Source organism: Lissotriton vulgaris, chromosome 8 (assembly GCF_964263255.1).
Source record: "Lissotriton vulgaris chromosome 8, aLisVul1.2, whole genome shotgun sequence".
Taxonomy (NCBI): domain Eukaryota; kingdom Metazoa; phylum Chordata; class Amphibia; order Caudata; family Salamandridae; genus Lissotriton; species Lissotriton vulgaris.
In genome coordinates this window covers 556,637,158-556,656,725 of record NC_141696.1, presented here as the reverse complement: position 1 = coordinate 556,656,725, position 19,568 = coordinate 556,637,158, and the positions used below count along the sequence as shown (strand labels likewise).

General features: G+C 37.2%; 1 protein-coding gene across 1 annotated transcript in view; it reads right to left on the bottom strand.

Annotated features, from left to right (window-relative positions):
• TMTC4 (transmembrane O-mannosyltransferase targeting cadherins 4) overlaps positions 1–19,568 on the bottom strand; it is a 996,962-nt gene that overhangs the window by 832,087 nt on the left and 145,307 nt on the right. The window contains exon 3 of the mRNA XM_086934371.1: positions 2,326–2,441. Within this exon, the coding sequence (XP_086790497.1) occupies positions 2,326–2,441 (116 nt within the window). The remainder of the gene's footprint in view (positions 1–2,325; positions 2,442–19,568) is intronic.

Below are 19,568 nucleotides of genomic sequence, written 5' to 3'. Positions count from 1 at the left end.
ATCACTTGAAATTGTTTGCTCATGCGGAGGATATATTACTTTTCATCTCCAATCCGTACTCTTCTGTCCCTGCACTTTTAAAAGAAATTTCTGATTTCTCTGCGGTATCAGGTTACAAGATTAATTCTGATAAAACGGAAGTTTTACCAATTACTGAATTTGGTCTTAAACAACAATTCGATTCCACTGGTTTTCATTGGAATAGTTCTAAAATTAAATATCTTGGTATTTGGTTTTCCAACTCCATTACTGAATCTGTTAAAATTAACATGTCGACTGCTCTAGATCTCATTTCCAAACTTCTTCCTTCCTGGAACCCTCTTTTTCTTTCTTCGTGGGGTCATCTTGATTCCTTTAGGATGATGAATACTCCAATTCTATTATATTACTTTTCAATTACAGTCCACGTTCCTGTAACATTTTAAAAAAAAATAGACTAATTTCTTTCCAAATTTTTATATAAAAACAAAAAATCCAGGATTTCTTTATTTCATCTCCGAAAACCAAAACTTGTTGGCGGGGTTAATTTTCCAGATTTTCAGTTATATCAAGTTAATTTTCCAGATTTTCAGTTATATCATAAGGCTTTCTGTTTAAGCCTCTCATTGCCTCCTAAAGGAACTCCCTTCTCTCCTTTATGGGTACATATTGAACGCTGTTTATTTACTGCCTTCTTGACTAATGAAGTTCTTTCCTTTACTGCTAAGAGCACTCTTACATCCCTCCCACTTTTTAAACATACCTGTTTATTATTACGACTGTTTTTTTCAACCAAAACTACTATCCAGGAATGATTTTATAGATTCTCCTCTTTGGCATAATCGTCTTATCACCATAAATAACAGACCTTTATATTGGTCCTCGTGGAGGGCAAAAGGAATTGCCTCGGTTAAAGACCTGATTGATGGTATTTCTCCCTGCTCGTTCCCTATTTTTCAAGATACTTTCAAATGTCCTCGTTCATTCTCATACAAATTCTCCACCCTTATGGACACCATATTGAATATTTTTTACTCCCTTCCTTCTGCTGAACCTTCAAATACGAAACACCCCCTTTTAAAAATGTTGGCATTATGTCCGAAAGCTTCCTTAATCTATACATTTTTCTACTCTACAACTCCGGAGCCTGTCAAAACTAAGGCAGAGCTTGCTTGGGAATCGGATTTAGATTTTCACCTTACTACTGATTTATGGAATGGGATTTGGGCTCGTTCGCTGAGGATATCGAGATCTGCCTTCACAACCCAATCTATGTTTTTTCCATAACATAGACTATATTTTACACCTATTTCTATAGCTAACTTCACGCGCACATACACTAAGAAATGCTGGTCTTGTGATTTTTCACCAGCAGATCTTTCACATTTCCTTTTTTCATGCCCTCATGTAGTTTCTTTTTGGACACAAATGTGGGCTTGTTTATCCACCATTTTTAAGTTTCACACTCCCATGTCTAATCTTCTTCTCTTTATGGGAAGTTTGTCTGAATCCATCTCTTTACCATCCTGTGAAAAAGGGTTGTTTAATCTCATGTTGGCTTTAGCATTTCAACAAATTACGTTGAACTGAAAATCTTTGACAAAACTTTCAACTAAGTCATGGTGGAACAATGTGTGCCATTATCATCGATTAGATGTTGCTTATGCCTCCCAATGTAATCCACATGTTAAGAGATATTTTTTGGTTGCCATCAACTACTCATTTAAATAAGTTGTTACTCAATTTTGCATCTTCTCATCGCTCCGAAAACTTCCAACCCCCTTAAACTCGTCTATATTTTCTTCTTCTTCTTTTGCACACTTTATTATTTTAGTAGTCAACGTATTCATTATTTTTTAAGTTTTATGGAGCATAACATTGTCTCTTATTTATAATTTGTAAAATATTCTTTACCCCTTCTTTCCCCTTTTCTCCCCCCTTCCTTTTCTTTTTCCCATAAATATTCCTAAAATGTAAACAGCTTTCTACACTGATTTGTTGCCTACAATTTCTTTTTGCCTAACTGTTATCCTTATATTGAAATATTTTAGGCCTGTGTTATATTGTATTGATTTTTTGTCCCAATAAAGCTCATTAAACACAAAAAAATGTGAAAGTGTTGGATATGTAAATACGAAGTTCCACAAAGTAAAAACATTTTAAAATGTATCCCATGCAAAAATGGCAGTGAGTGTTGCAAGAGAGCCAGTAGCTAGTCAGTGTGCACTTGGCAACTAAAACTAATTTGACATGGTTCAGTATTGACATTACAATATATAATTAACATCTAAGCATTTTCAAATGGAAACCTTGCCTGACTCGAATCTATTATGCACCCTGGCTCACCTGAACGTAATCACTGTCAAGGGTCGATATGACTTGTGGCTGACGTTACTGTGGAGTTTAGTACCCCAGAAATCATGTGCCCATAGATCGCCAAACGGGGTGTCATCTCGCAGATCCTGAAATGGCATAAAAGTTCCTGATTAATGGTTGAAGAATGTTTATTATCATACATATTGAGCTCTACAAACAGCTGCAATTTTCTTGAAAAGCTTTAAAATAAAAAAGAAAAATAGCAGAGAAGTTAAAAAATGTACCACAAATCAGATATTCGATGCATTTACTGCCCTTTCATTACTGAACTGTCAATCATCCATCCTAGTGTTTAATACTAAGAAAAGGTAAGCCTATATGCAAGGGATTGTCAGCGTATGCCTTGGCACTATCATCATATGGAATTATGTCCTACTGGTGACAGCAGAAAAATGTGGTGTATATTCAGCATGAGGTTAGCTACCTTGTTGAACTTGAGAATTCCACAACAAACTAATTTTAAATCCATATCACTTGTGTCTCTGCAGTATTAACAATTCAAATTTCGAACTCTATTGTTAAGACTCTCCAAGATGTATAGTTTTCTCTACCATACACAATCTCATTCTAGAAGACACTCGCAAGACCATGCAAACCAACGTTTGATACATATTGTGATCACAATTACACAATGTACTTGCATCTTTGGTAATTATGCTAATCTAAATCCTATGTGTGAAGTCATGTAGAAATACATAAGACAAAAAGATCTTCATCAGCGAGTTTGTTAAACAAAACTTGAAAATTAAGGCATGGTTAAGGATGATGCAGATTTATGTGTGAGGGCGCCTTCCTACTTTCGGTGCTTCTATTTTAAATTACTACCTCAATTGTCGTGGATATAGTTTTTCTGTTTGTTTGGTTACCAAGTTGTGCCCTCCTACCCATAAATATTTCTCACTGTAAAGAACTCTGAACACACTCTTTAAGAATATATATGCAACTTACCAATGATTCTAAAGGGTCTGCTCGTCCACCTTATTTGTTTCATTGCAATCAAAAAGTTTGTGTATTTTTCACGGTTAAATCAATCATCCCTTTGTAATATGTTCAATGTCTTTTTTCATTCAGTACTTTGTTTTGTCACAAAAAGATTCTTCAATGTAATACTGCTGAATTTCAAATGTTATGCACTACTGATCATGGGTTGCCTCTGTATTTGTTTTCTGCGGGGTTTGAAATTATATGCTATGATCACCAAGGATGTTAAATCTCTATATACATGCATTGACCAGACTAGAAATATTACGGCCACAAATTAGTTTTTTAGATACCAAATGTACCATTTTATGCACATACAATCAAATGATATTTGAAATTGCTACCTTTAAATTGAACTACATGTCTTTCTATACAAGGGTTATCTAGACAAGCAAATCAGAGGAACAGTGACAGGTTCAAGATGTGCTCCCTCTTATGCTAACCTATTCATGGGCAAGTATGAGGGTTCGATAGAAAGACCTGGCATACATAATTTTGAACAACATTTTATTTTGTGGTGTTGTTTTCATCAGCAACATTTTTCTAATTAGGAATCTGTCTGAATAGGAATGAGTGCGCTATTAAATTCAGTTTAGAACACGGTTGTAATTAATTTATAATGTTTTTGACTGTGAATTATATGCAGAGGTGTGGATCCTTTGATGTGGTCTCTGTAGGGTAGAGTACCTTACTTACAACATAATTTCACCCTCTCCATCAACTAAAGATTATACCTTACAGTGAATTATTAAGGGCTAAAAAATATCTAAGAAGGAATAAGATTATGAAAAGGAATCCCAAGTAAATGCCACTATGTTTCATCAGAGAGAATATGATGATCATGCTATCAAGAAGAGATTACATAAAGTGAGTAAGTGTAAGAGGAGGGATTTGTTGAAACCAAAATTAATACCTACTACCAAAAAGCATAATGGTGAAAAAGTATGCCTTATAATGGAAGTACAATGCAGAAAAATGTGACATTGTATAACATAGTAAAAAACATTGGCGCCTGTTGCAGAGAGACACTCATGTGAATACGTATTGAATTAATAAACCATTGATTACATACAAATGGAATATGATATTGATAATCTTAAATGCAAGCTTCTAAGCACAAAAAGTATAGATCCATGTTGGTACTTTTGAAAAAATTCCTCCATAAAGGTTAGCACTGTATATTATTGACAATACAGAAAAGATAACCTCACAAAGTTTACAGATAGGAAAAATAGCAAAGCATATGAGATTTTTGATTTCATTAACTGTAACAGAATTTTCTGTGTTTGCATCACATGCATTTGTAACTAAATATATGGTGCCTCAACAAATAGAAAATTGAAGATTAGACTGCAGAACATTTAAGGACACTAAAGAATAAGGATACTAGATGTGCAATGTCAGTTAATTTTAGTGATGAACATGTAGGAAAAAAATCTCTGTCATTCAGTTTGCAGTAGTAACTGCAGTTCGTTTACATCAGTGGTTCTTAATCTTTTTGATTCTGTGGACCCCAACTTAATCATAATTGTAACCTGGGGAACCCCAACTAATTATTATTGCAATCTTATGACCACCCACTGGGTTATTGCTGGATGCTGAAGACACCAGCCTAAACATCTGATGATTTGTACTGCAAAACAATACACCATAAATACAGAAACAAGCACTTATGAAGCAAATAAAACAAACATTGAATTATTTATTTAATTCACAAATAAATATAACAAACTAATCAAAACGAACATTTTTATGGGAAGGTAGAGCTTCCCTAAATTCAGTTTAGGCCACTCATTGCCCATACTGTGATATGTTTGATGCACTTGCACTACTCCTATGTATCAATATAAAGACACTAACTTAATTTGTAGCCTCCAATTGCAAATTCCAATACATTTATAGAACATTTTTAAATGTTCAACTTGACATTTTGCTTCTTTATTTAAATAAATGTTATTAATCTGTTAATATTATTTAAATTTCTAAGCAGTCATTGATTGCCTGAGTAGGCTTTATGGACCCCCAGGGGTCCCCAGACCCACAGGCTAACAATTACTGGTTATATCACAGAGAGGGGTAACAGAGAGGAGTATTAGTAAACTAGAAGCCCTATGGATTATAAAAGCTAAAGACAGCTGAAAAGACTCTGAATACAAATGAGGAGTGTTAATCAGATTGAGTTGGAAGGGTAGCTTGTAGAATTCAAGCCCAACTGGGATTCTTTATCCTGTACATAAGATGGTAAGATTACTATTGCTTTCATTGATGAATACGATTATTTAATTATGTCAGAATACGCTCATAGATTGACTCAAATAATTTAGGACATGACTGAACTCTAGCTTTTAACAGACAAATTGCGACATCCCACGATATTCAGTTTAGAGATTTAAGTTGTCTTACCTGAAATATGAAAGTCTACACTGAAATATAACCAAACCCTGTATCATTATAGACTATTCCTGTTAATATCAAAATATACAATGTAGTATGCATAATATTGGCTACACTCAAATGAACATAAAACTTTGTTTTGGAGCAGGGGGCATGCTAGTCAAGTAGTGATAAGATGGTAAAACGATGAAAATATTGAAATTAGTATGTTGTTTGAATCCTGCGCATTTATAAATACTTTTTGAATTTCTGAATATTTCTTAGGGAGAGCACTTGAGTTATATACAAATGAAGAATTATAGTCTATTATCACCAGAGTTTTGTGCTTGATAAATAGAGTCTACCCATGTCAGTATCATAGCTCTACATCTATATTATACTGTGATGGCTAAAAAGATAGAGCTAAAACTAAAGTTGTGGAAATGCCACCCACATGAGAGGGACAGTAGCTTAGTGGTGATTTCACTGTAGGATTTAATTAGCTAAAAAAGACATTACAGGGAGCACCTGTGTTATATTGAAATGAGAAATCATTGTCTGTTATCATTCATATCATGCGTGAAACATGGCATTCAAGTCTGCAAATACCATAATACAAGATCCAAACTACTCTGTCACACCTGAAATGATAGAGCTAAAAATCAGTTTGTTAAATGCTGTCAAAACAGCTGAATGGTAACCTCACTGTGAGATAATGAAAATATTTGCTTTGGTATGACGAATCTTAACTTGGGCATAATATTCTTTTTTTTTATTAATGTTTTTATTAACAGCATGAGAAAATATATTTATAATGTTTACGTCATAAATGTTAGCAAAAAGAAATTAGAAGACAGAAAAATAAAATAACGAATATAGTAATTACAAATTCATACACATATATAATTCGATCGGGTGGAAAGAGGATAGTCAATTTGAGAAAAAAAAGGGCAAATATCAGAGAAGACAATATAGAGCTTTGACTTTAACATCCATAGGCAATCTAAAATATTAAACAAAATTTTATCCAATTTCATCAGTGATCGTACTCCCCTAATATTTGCTAGGGTGGACTCCACAGTATAAATTCCTTTAACCAAAGACCACCATTCCATAATGTGAGGTGGTTTTGGAGATATCCATGCCCTAGCAATGGTCAATCTAGCACACGCGAGTAAAATAGTTATTAAGTCTGTCTGTGGCCTAGTCAATGGTTGGATACCTCATAATACCATCGTTACAGTAAGAGGAGAAAATGTAATATGTTTTTGATTCAAAACATTTTCTAATCCAGACCAAAACTCAGACAGTACTGGACACGAAAAAAGAATATGTTTTAAGTCAACCGCTATTTGATCACACTTAGGGCACTTAGACCGGTCATTTATTAGGCTATTTAAGGACCATTTTGATATTCTTTGTGGCGTGTAGTATAAAAGACATATAGTTTTATATAGTTGAAGCCTGAGACTGGAGGACTGCACTAAATTATTAATACTACAAAGAGAAGCAGATATCTTATTAGCAGTTATGTTAGTACCTAATTTCGTGCTCCATTTCATAGGTGGAGAAGTGTGGCTCACTGGTTAGAGCAGGCAGAGGTGGAGAAGTGTGGCTCACTGGTTAGAGCAGGCAGACCCTGAAGCAGAGGTCAGACCCGGGACCAGGGTTCAATTCCCGACGCGGCAGGGTCTTGAGCTCAAATGTCCATGTACTCGATAATTCTCGCTTCGGTGCCTGACCTAATCATGGGTTCACACTCTGCAACTCTGGGCATTAAGCTTGCTTAATCTCCACGACGGCCCCCCCGCGGCGGGATGCCTGGCTTTCACCTTGGGGATACCCTGTAGGGGCTATCTCACAGGGAAAAGCCAGGACGGGTTCCCAAGGCAAGCGCGGAGATACCCCTTCGGGGGTCGATTCAGGCGCTATATAAGAAACATAATAATAATAATAATAGCAAGTTTCACACAGTCGTCCGTCTTATAGAAGTTAAAACATTTATATTCCTGGTTAATTAATGATTTAGTCTTTTCTGAGTAAAAGCTGTTCCATATATCTGAATCAAAGAAGTCCTTCATATTCAGCTTGCGTAAAAAAAATCACGAGTTTGCATATACTTAAACCGCATAGTTTCAGTCACTTTATGAAGAGCTCTAAGTGTTTCAAAATCCATAAAGCCGCCAGCGCCACAGAGATCCCCTAAAGTTGTTATACCAGAGTTAGCCCATATATTGCCCAGTCCATCATTAAAAATCCCTGGAAGACTCAGATTACCCCACAACTATAATTTAGGGTTAAAAAAAAAGTTTTACATATAGTCAAAATCGAAAACCAAATTCTCACTTTCTCTTGCAGTCTTAAATGTTACCCTTTTTAAATAATTAGGGTCATTTACTCTTGCTAAAAACTGATTGGAGTCCGCACCCAGCATAAACGGATTAAAAAAATATTGATTGTTTGGATTAAGTAAGCTGCGGAGGCGGCCAAGAAAAATTGCAGAAAAATAAAGCCTAAAGTCGGGAAAGTTCAGCCCCCCTTTGTTAATTGGAGGCTTAAGTAAAGTAATTGATTGACGTGCTTTTTTGTACCCCCGAACGAAGCTACTAAAGATCTTGTCTAATTAAAAAAAAAAAGAATTATTAACTCGTAAAGGAATTGAATAACTAAATAAAGAAATGTTGGCAGTACCTTCATTTTAATTAAATTGATCCGGCCTACGACACTAAGCGGGACCTTATGCCACTTTTTCAGCATAACAGATACTTCTTTTAGTAGAGCCTCATAGTTAAGTACAATTGTTTAGCGTATTTTAGGTGAAATTTTAATTCCCAAGTATGTGGCTGCTCTGGATATCCCTTGAACTGGGGTCTGGGGTTTATAATTCACTATTGTCCGAGTTTTATTTAGGCTTAATTTGTATCCAGAAATTGCACCAAACCTATTAGCTTCTTCAGTTATACCACGTAAAGCTTCCAAGACATCTGTAGAATATATGGCAATATCATCAGCATATGCTGTGATTTTTAAAGAATGAGGGCCAGAATCAAAAGAAGCAATTTGGGGTTGAGTCTGTAATGCATTAATAAATGGTTCCATAGAGAGCGCAAACAGCAAGGGTGACAAAGGGCACCCTTGCTGAGTACCCCTAGATATTATAAAATTGGAAGATGTCATACCAGCATACTAATTTTGGCAGTTGGGTGATCATATAAAGCCTGAATCCACCTTAGATATTTTCCGTTAAAACCAAAAGCTGTCATTACTGCCCAGAGATAATCCCACCCCACTCCGTGAAAAACTTTTTCAGCATCCAACAGTATCATGCCGAGGGGGGTGGAATTAGTCTCTGGTACGTCGAATGCGGTTATAGCCATATTTACAGGAGCTGATGTGTCCCTACCCATAACAAATCCATGTTGTTGTGGATTAACTAGTTTCGGCATAAAGGGAGCTAATCGTGTAGGAAGGACTTTCGCGAATACTTTTGCGCCTGTATTAATGAGTGAAATGGGTCTATATGACCCACACTCATCAGCCGGTTTGTTCTTTTATTTTAAAAGAACGATCTTCGCGATGTTCCAAGAGTTAGGAGCCTTTCCACCTTCACCAATAGAGTCAATTACCTGGCAGAAGAGGGGGGAGTAATTCATTACTGCAAATTTTGTAGAGTTCTACTGGAAGCATGTCCTCCCCAGTAGCCTTACCCAACGGTAAAGAAGCAATTGCAAGGCTAAGCTCTGTCATAGTGATGTTGCTTGTCAGTTGATCAAGTCCCTTTATTTCTATATTCTTTGTCATGTTGCTATCCAAATACATTTGTATATTAATCATAGCAGGATCATTTTCAGGAGTATACAGCGTTCTATAGTAGTTGACAAAGTGTTCCATTATCTGTGCAGGCTGTTTATAAATGGTGTTATTGGCTCCTTTTATTGATTTAATTAGTGTTTTGGCCTTTTCATCTGCAACTTTGTAGGCCAAAATTTTGCCAATCTTATCACCACTCTCATATTGAGATAATTGATATTTGTGTAGTTTTATAATACTTTTCTCTCTAAAGGTTTTTTTAATAGCAGACCTAAGATTACCAAATTACAGCCCAGCTTCACAGTATCGTGGGTGCCTTGAGACAGGGCTTCTGACAGCTGATTTTCCAGTAACAGGATGTTGGTAAGCATGGTTTTGGTAATTTTTTTAGATTTCGAATTCTGTCTCAACAAAACTGTTGGACAAATCCCCTTACACTCGCCTTACAGGTATCCCAGACAAATGTAGACCAGGTGGAGTTGAGGTTCAAATTAATAAACTCTGTAATATGTTTCTTAAGTTGCAAAATAAACTCTGAATCTAGTAGTAGGTACCTAGGAAATGTAAATATTCTTGGAGCCTGTTTTTTTTTGTGAGATGTTAAAAATAAAAAGAATTAGATTGTGATCTGACGTGATCCTTGGGCATATAACTATAGTGCTGGTATCTAAGATCCTATCAGAAGCCCAGATCATGTCTACGCGTGAGCATAGTTTATGTGGCGCAGAGTAGTAAGTATATCCTGCTACATTAGGTTGTATAGGTCGCCAAGCATCCTTAATATTATGAATGCACCCTACTTCTAAAATAGCAGCTCGTGTTTTGCGCATCCTTTGAAAAGCTCCCAGCCTGGTAGTGTCTAGCTCATAATTCATTATACAGTTAAAATCTCCCATGATTATAAGTTCTCCTTCCAATTCCAACAATTCAATATTTAACTGATCAAAAATATAAGGGTCGTCAGTATTTGACCCAAATATGACACAGAATACAAATTTTCAATTTTCCAAGATTAATTGGGAAATGGTCCATCTACCCCCCTTATCCAGTGCAGTTTTAACAATTTTGAATCTTAAATGCTTCTGCTTTAGAATGGCGAATCCTCTGACTGAAACTTTAAGTGCTGAGCAGGCTATTACATCATACCCCAATTGCCCTAGTAGCTTTCTATCTTTATAAGAGATATGAGTTTCTGATAGTAATACTAATTGGGGATTGTGTATTCTGAGCTCCTCCTGAACTAGTCGCCTCTTGTTTCTGCTATTGAGGCCTGCAACATTCCAGGCCAGACATCTCAATCGATACATTTCAAAAATATATTGTCCCCTTCCACTCTATAGATATTACTATTTCCCTATTATCGTTTTCTACAAATCTTATTCTCATGCTGTTCTTTTTTAAATGTTTGCCCCCCTCAAAAGACCAACCACCCCTGACCCCGTTGATCCCACCCCCCCTCCCTCTTGTCCCTTAGGGGAAAACACCCCTCTATTTCCTGCTGCCGCTCTTGGGGCAGCCTTACAGAGTAGCAGCATCAGAGTCCACCACCTGCCCCCCCCCCGCCCCTGCTACCAAAAAAAGGAAAGAAATAACTAGGGCATAATATTCAAATTTAAAAACAAATATTTAGAAATCGAGGAGTGAAAATAAGAATGAGTTTGAAACAGGGTACATGATTCATTTTGGTAACTTATAGAGAAACGGACAGTATGATGGAATATGTGTCCCCAAACATTGGGATGGTCAGTTAAGTAGGTCAAGTGTGTTTGATGGGAGCTGTAGAAATTAAAGAACTAAAGCACTATACAGGCGCGAACCATAGACACTTCTGCTGTGTCTCCTTTGAGGTAGTGCATTCAAAAGTTAGATATCACCATCACACTTAAGCAAAACATTTAATACTGCAATCATATCACATGTAACTCGTACAACCACAAAATTGGCTGAGTATCCTGATGAGTTGGCATTCTGTGTTCATGCCATAAAAGAGAACGATTTGAAGGTCTACAAAAATGCGAAGAAGTTTGATTTGGGGGATGTATACACGGAAGGGCATTATAATTTTAGAACTTTGAAAGTCACAAGAAGCTTTTGAGTGGTCTAGCTTTACGTTAAATACTCGCACATTAGAACTGGCAGTTAGGTTTGTTATGGACAGATGTCCATATTGACTGGGAATACGTAGAGTGTAATTGACACATGTAGCATGAAGATGAAGGCAGCAACCATCTTTTAATGCAGATATAAATACAGCCACTATTTATAGTGATGGCTAGCTTGCTGCAGGACATTCCAATAACAATGGAGCACTATGCTGGAGATACGAATCAAAAGAAAAATGAGATTGGGATACTAACCCGTTAAGTTACCCAGTCTTACACTAATGAGGCCTACATATGTGTCCCCCATTTGAATTTGCAAAATATGAAATGCTACTAAGCATAATTGTAATGATCTAAATGTGGTCTTTCAGGGAGACATAAAAGACTAAACATACTTTCTGTGAGATTCTAAATAAGTGACTATGAAGAGAAAGAAATGGAAGGTAATTAGCAGCTATTCATTGGTCTTACTGCAGTCAGTGAAAAGTAGCTTCAGATACTAGGAAGCATAATAACTATTACAATGATGGTTTAAAGTCTATGGAGGACAGGATAAACATTGTAAACATCGACTATGTACTGTTGAGGCATAATTTGAATGTAAATGTTTGTTTTTGTGATGGAAGAATATATAAGGACGACTGTCCAATAGAGAGATCCTCAGAATTAGAGGGACGTTTCCCACTCGCACTCAATATGACATTGTAATTAAGTGAAACTCTGTGTTTATAAGGTATTCTCAATCAAGTCTTTTATTCTTTTTTCATTAGGTTTTTTGTCAACTGCATGCACTTGTTATCATTACATCCTCATGATAACAATTTAATTCATATCACACATTTTGTGCGCCCAATTATCCAAAGCATTTCGGGCAGTGGCCCTTCATCAGGGGCGTACTGTCTACTATTCAGAGGAAAAGTAAGGTCAGCCCCAACACATTATCATTTTCATTGATTAGCATTAGAAGTACAACTATTAAAATGGTGGGTGAATAAACTGTCATGCTGGTATTGTGCTGTGGTGACATATTCATTTACAGTCATTGTGGCTAACTGGAGCTGTATATGTGCTTTTGTTCCTCCATCCAAGTAATGCATTGGATTTTTGTTGTGTAGGTTCCTGTACAATGTTCGTGAAGAAATGGCGTGATCTTAGTGTTCTCATAAATTTATATAGGCTGATCTTAGTGTCTAGACTGTTGGAGTGGTAAGTTGGCACAAATTAAGTCCCTTTTTGTAATGTGTCAATCTGAAATTTGGTTGACTGGTGTTTCGAGATATTGATCACAAGAATCTCTGACTCTGTATGCCATTTGCAACCGGTTGATTGGTTCTGGACAGGGCCCCTCCTGCCTCATCGGGTGGTGTTTGACCTTTCCCTAAAAAAGGACAATCAACAGTAATTGTTGATGATGCGGATAGAGTCGCGTTCTCAGTACCTATGTTATGTGATTCTCGCTGTGGCTGTTCTCTTTGTTACGATTTTACTTTTTATCTGTAGTCATTTCGTTGTGTATCATCTGATGAAGAGGCATCAGTATCAGAACATTTTCCAAAGTTAGATCTTTGTTGGCGACATTGGGCATAGATGTCTGCCCAGTTGTACACTTCACCTAATTTATAATCTATGCTATCCTTTGGAATTTTCAAATGTTTCTCTCGTTAATCTCCTTAGTGTATACATCCAGTTTTTGATTGAGATCATCAAGCAGGTTATCCAACTCTTCTTTAGACATGTTATCATTTAATTCATGTTTGAGTTGTTGAATTTCTTTGTTGAGTTCTTCCACTACTTTGGATAATTCATCAATTATTATCAATATAAGATCTAACAAACACTTATATAAAATGGCTTGCCATTTCTTTGTGAATCTTGGACTGTTTTTGCACAGTGTTGATTTCAAAGAAATTCTCAATCCCCTCAGTATTCTTTGTGCCTTATGGTATTTAATGAGCATGCGTGCATTCAACTTTTGGTTTATGGCTTTCCTTGAGATATATAAAAGTTGTTTTATATTTGATTGGATCGATCCTGTTCTGTGACTGGCATTAGCTATTTCCTCTATTAAGGAATACATTCTCTGTGTCTCATCTGAGGTGAATGCGAAAGTTTTGGCTCTTTGATCGGTCATTTTATTTATATGTTCATACAACATTGTGTGGGTGCGTTGACTAGTCACTCAAAGGAAAGTATACAAATAGCTGTTTGGTAGATCTCCGCACTCCTGTGTGTTACCTAGAACACACTGGAGTGCGGAGATGTACCAAACAGCCATTCTCATAAGGACAAATCACTCAAAGAATATTAACTTCACCGACAAATGTTGCTTAGAATGGCTTGGCCAAATTGAGCATCGAATTGGAGTTAATATACAACACAATGTTCTTAAAAATCATGTGGAGTAGTCCACAAAACTGGTCTGTAAGACTATAAAGAGCATCCTTGGAGTGCACGTCCCTAAAGCTAAAGAGACTTCTTTGCAGCTTTATTGCATATTCATTGGTACAACCAGCAGACATGTTCATTGGCGCAGTCAGGGGGAGAGAATCCAGTCATTATATAGTATTTCAAAATGGCTTAGACTGCGACTCAACCAGAAGTGACAGACTCTCTTAGATGAACAAATGGTCTCACTTAGATCCAGATACAATTTAAAAGATCAATGGGTATCATGGCGATGTTATGTCCTATTTACCTCAGAGAATAAAATACGATTGATTCAGGTAATAAATAGAGAGGGCTCTGGATAAGAAAGAAACAAGTCTCTTCAGAATAACCTGCGTTAAACACTCTCTAGAGATTTCTTAAAAAGAGCTTAAAAAGCACAGTCACTCCTAGCAGCCAAGAAAAGTGGTCTTCCAAGTCACTTTTTGAAGGTCAAGGATTTCAAGCACAGCATAAAAAAGCAATCTGCTACTAATACTGCTAATTTGCACTCCACCAGTTGCTGGCCCATGGTTACAACCAAAACATCCTTCACAACATAAGATATATCAAGTACCTTTGCCAGGACCTGAGAGGTAGGAAAGATCTAACAATGCTTGCCTGGGTACATTTGTACTGATTTTAATTTACCATCCACTATATCAACATTGTCTAAAGCCATATATTGTAACATATGAGCAGTCTATCTTTCATTGCTGATGATCCAGCGCTCCTAATGAAAAACTGTCTCACAACGCTACTCATCTCCACAATACTCACCATTAATCATGAAACACTACTAAGGCCCATAAACTAACGAGACAATTTTGAGCGACTGAATCATGTGACCTAATTAAAACACTCTATCCATAAACTATTTATAAATTTATATACATCTGCAGTTTATCATTTCTTACCATGGTTTTTAATCATATTACATTTAATTAAGTCACTAAGGCGAATGGATCTAATAATGATAACTAGACCATGAATAAACAAGACCTGCTTGTCATTTTAAAAATCTAATTTTATTAGCTTTATTTCATTCAAAGAAAGAGCATTTCTATTCAGAAATCATTATTTTATTAGCAAATTGAAAGCATCATTCAAGGAAAGGCTTATTAGAATGACATTTTAAAGGTAAATCAATTAGCATGAATTAAAGCAAACAAAAGTTTCCATTCCCTAAATTCTATTTCCCTGTCTAAAACACTCTTCACCTAAAAGTATATTTAATAAAGACTGCTGTCCTTACATGCGCCAAAAGTCCAATAGCACGTCATTCAGGAATCGGGAAGCAAGAGCCCCCTCCTGCCTGTAGGGCCAGATTTTATACCTTTCTAACTTGCTAATCTTCTAAAAAATGTTCATTTTCGTTGCCATCAGAGTTCCCATTGGCTGACTTATGTCAGACCATTCCATGTCATCACCATGTTCAAACCAAGAACGGGCTCTTCTTTAGCCCTATTGTTCGTGTCATTTCGCTTCCTAGAAAATGTTTCAAAATAAATTCATTTGAGTTACAATTCATAACTTCCTTGCTTTGGCAATCCTGCCGCTTCCTGTCCTTGGACAAACTTCATGAGCACATTATGCACGACTTATCCAATAGTAATTTCTGACAAAATTGTCGACGTGGTAAAACTTTCCACTTCTCATGTGTGCAAGGCTTTTCTCTGAACAGATTTCAAAAACGCCATCTTTTTGCAGGCCCAAAAGGCCTCTCACGGAAACTAGTATTTAAACAAACACAAGACATCAATTAATTACAGAATTGAGACCCACCCCTTTTCTAATTATTAACCGGGTTAATTATGTTACCTAGCTAAAACACACATAGCAGCATTTATATCAACCTTCTTCTTTTAGGCCACAAGGGAACTCCACGAGATTTTGCCACAGAAAAGACATAACAAAACATGTTGCACACGAATATAGCACATGCCATTAATTTAAACAGCCGCATTTAATACTGACAAAGACAATAGACAAGGTTAGTTTATTATTTTTCTACACACTTGCGAATGCAACATAAAAGCACATTAGTCCCACATGTAATGTCTGCAATTTTAAACTAAGTTGGTTAATTATTTCAACACATGCTATTAGTACTGTTACATTTATTATGGAAGTTTAACTGTGAGTTTGAACGAAATTTCATTCAACATCTCGCTCCATCACGGACATCATCTGGAAATTCAGGAGAAGTTGCTTAGGAAGTCTGGACAAGTTATTTCCCAGCAAACACTAGACCAAGATGGAAGCAACATTAGGCTGGTGCACATTTAGTAAACAGTTTGTATAGATTTTCTGCTCCTCGCAATCTAGAAATGTTGCAACCTCATTAGAGTAAAACGAGTTAAGTATGCTGGCTGTAGCCCTTTCTCAGGGCATAGAGTCACAGCAATGTACTAGCTATGGATAGAAAGAAACAAGACCTGTTGTTTAGAGGCAGAATGAGGACACTTCCATGTGTAGGAGTCAAACGTCAAGGCATCTGTATAATTTGATATACCCAATCTCACTAAAGATTTATACATGAAAACTGTCTCTAGCAAGGCACCCCCAGGAAGAATGAGTTGCTTTCATGGACACCCATCAAATAACAAAGGATAGAACAGAAAAATGTGGCTGGTCATGATATAGTTTATTCCCCAGAGCCCCAGAAACCCAATCCATAATGGGGTATGGGGCGCACATGTAGCAGGAACCTTACCTTCACTGTAGCTGCCCTACGGAGCACACAATGTTGCACTTCTCACATCCACTTTACCAGAAACACAGGCAGATGACAATTTTCAGGAATGAATGGGTAGGCCCTAGTCTGTTTTCTCAAAGTTCCTATACACAGAATAATATCTGCATTCTCATTCCTCACAGCCTCACACTTACTCCTCGTAATCCAGCTCTCACTCCTCATGCACCTGCACTCTCAGCCACACCTGCAACTCTAGGTGGCAGCTGCTCAAGCAGTTGGAAAATTCCTGTGCGTTGCTTGGACTCTCATTCCGGCAGACCAAGCCTATTCCTCCATCAACATCCCAACACAACATTACTTTGAACATTGCAGACACTGCAACCTAACACGTCTGAAGGCTTCATAGACTCGGCCATTAGTTGCCCCTATACATCTGGCCTGTCCATGCCCTTGTGAACAGAAGGGGGCATAGAGAGAAGGAATCGATAAAGCAGCTGCATAATGGAACCTATACTCACACAGGGAAGATTGGTATGGTTCAATACAAGTTACATCATTTATTCCAATATCTTATGGGCTTAGGGAAAATAAGTGTCAGAAAGATCTTTTTCTAGGGACAGGATTGAGGACCAGAATGGGTGGGGCTGCACACTGGAGAAGCTATGGACTACAAAAAAGGAAAGATACTGGTTTTAATAGTTTGTCTTTTAAATCTAACCACAGCCTGTACACTTCTCTACTGCACTTAAGGCCCAAGCATGTGCTGTACGAAGTCTATGATGAAAGACATTTAGATTGAGCATACATAAGAGTAACACATTTAGAATGGAATATGGAAGATAACTAGCATCATAGTGATACTCGTTTGGTTTGTTACATCATCTCACCACACCACAGGCTCCCAACAGAACAGCAAGGATGCCACAGGAAAAGGGTCACGAAGTGTTATGAGAACAGGTCTCAACACAACAGTGTCAGAACCATATGCAAATGAGATGTCCATTGACCCTCACTGAATGCAGAAGGGTCAAGGATAGACCTGAAAGACACAAAGGAGAAAAAGGAGTTTTGTCCAGTCAACACTTGCCAGGGAATATAGCTCCAACGAGGAATGTAGGGTTAGGCCCCCAGGCAGGCATTGCCAAGAGGACACCGGATAGGGCCTGAAAAGTTCCCTTCATCTGCATCCAGGGTGGATTCACCAGGGAGTCAAGATCACAGTGAGAAGGTAGGGCTATCTCCATGATAACTGAATGAAGGACTAGATGCCCTAATCTGTTTCTAGATGTTTGTCGATACTGGCAGCAGCCTTTGCGCCAGAGGACCCATTTCGGAATTTCACAGATTTCAAAGACCTTTTGTCTAACTCCTTTGGACTCACCAATCACATAAAAAAGTTATACTAGGTAGAAAGCGAAGCGGTGCCAAAGAGGTGTGGGGCGGCAGCAGCACATAGGCTTAATAGATAAGTCACATGGGGGTATACTCAGCTTAATAGGATGCTAGTGGACTTTGACACAGAATTCTTAAAAAAATCAAAAAAAAAGGGACAGAAGAAAATCCAAGTCACAAAATAGGCTCTCTGCATGCCCAAAGTATGCTAGCATATGTAAACAAAGGACAAGGGAAACCCTACTCACATAGAACCAGGGTATTTTACTGTGTATCAAGAAATAACGGTTCTTGTGAAAACAATGAGAAATTATACTGATATTTAAACTTCACAATGGCAATAGCCATGGCTTATATGGATTTCAGAGATAAAGGAAGCCGAGTACAACATACTATCAGGACTAGACAGCCACCAAAAAATCCATCTAGCTAAAGAGGACGGTTATATCAGTAAAAAGGAATATGAGTTCCTGAATGGCAAAAGTCCCAAAACCCCAGTCTTATACATTCTCCCAAAAAAACCTCAAGAGCACGACAAACCCCCCTGGACGCCCTATATTATCAGGGTGTGGTTCAGAATTAGAACCTATCGGGAAGTACGTAGATTACTTCATCAAGGTCTATGTACCTATTCAAGAAACCTATATTAGGGACTCATGATCAACTTGGTAGAGGGGAGACCATACAATATAGAAACTGATTGGCTAGTAACATTACACATTTCCCCACTCTACACTAACATCCTACTAGAGAGCAGAGAAAGACCACTACGGGTACCTACCTCAAGTATTATTAACCTGTTACGCATCGCCTTCAAATCAAACTACTTTGTGTCCAATGGTGTCTACTACCAATAATGCTCAGGGACCAGTATGGGGGCAATCTGTAGAGTAGTTCCTTTATTCCCAATAGGCTCTGCGCATTGGAATAATATATCCTATAGATTAGACGTAGGACTGAGGTCGACTAGGTCTCTATCGAATATACTAAACTTAATAGTGAGTGCCAGCTAGCTCAGAGGTCACTAGAAACTTTCTCGAATTCACAAGAAGGGATTAGTTTCTGTCAACCGCATAAACATGACAGCTTTGTTTCCCAAGAATAAGAAATATATCTCTAGAGTTGCGGAAAGAATAGATAAGTATTTCAATCAGTCAATCGTGCATGCTTCGTTTTAACAGAGCTTGTAGAGAAATAGAGAGGCGGGCGTTTTCAATAAAAAGGTTTACTGAACAGTCTTCTTTCTCCTACAAGAGAAGTGAACTGCTAAAATTGTTAAGCGGACTGCAAAGTATAATGCGTACAGCGAGAATAGTATTATAAAATAATACTGTAAAAGCATTGTATGGTTTCTAAGCCATATACAAATACATACATAAATAACATTGACTAAAAATACTCAACTGGTGCTTCTAAATACGCCTACCCTAAGG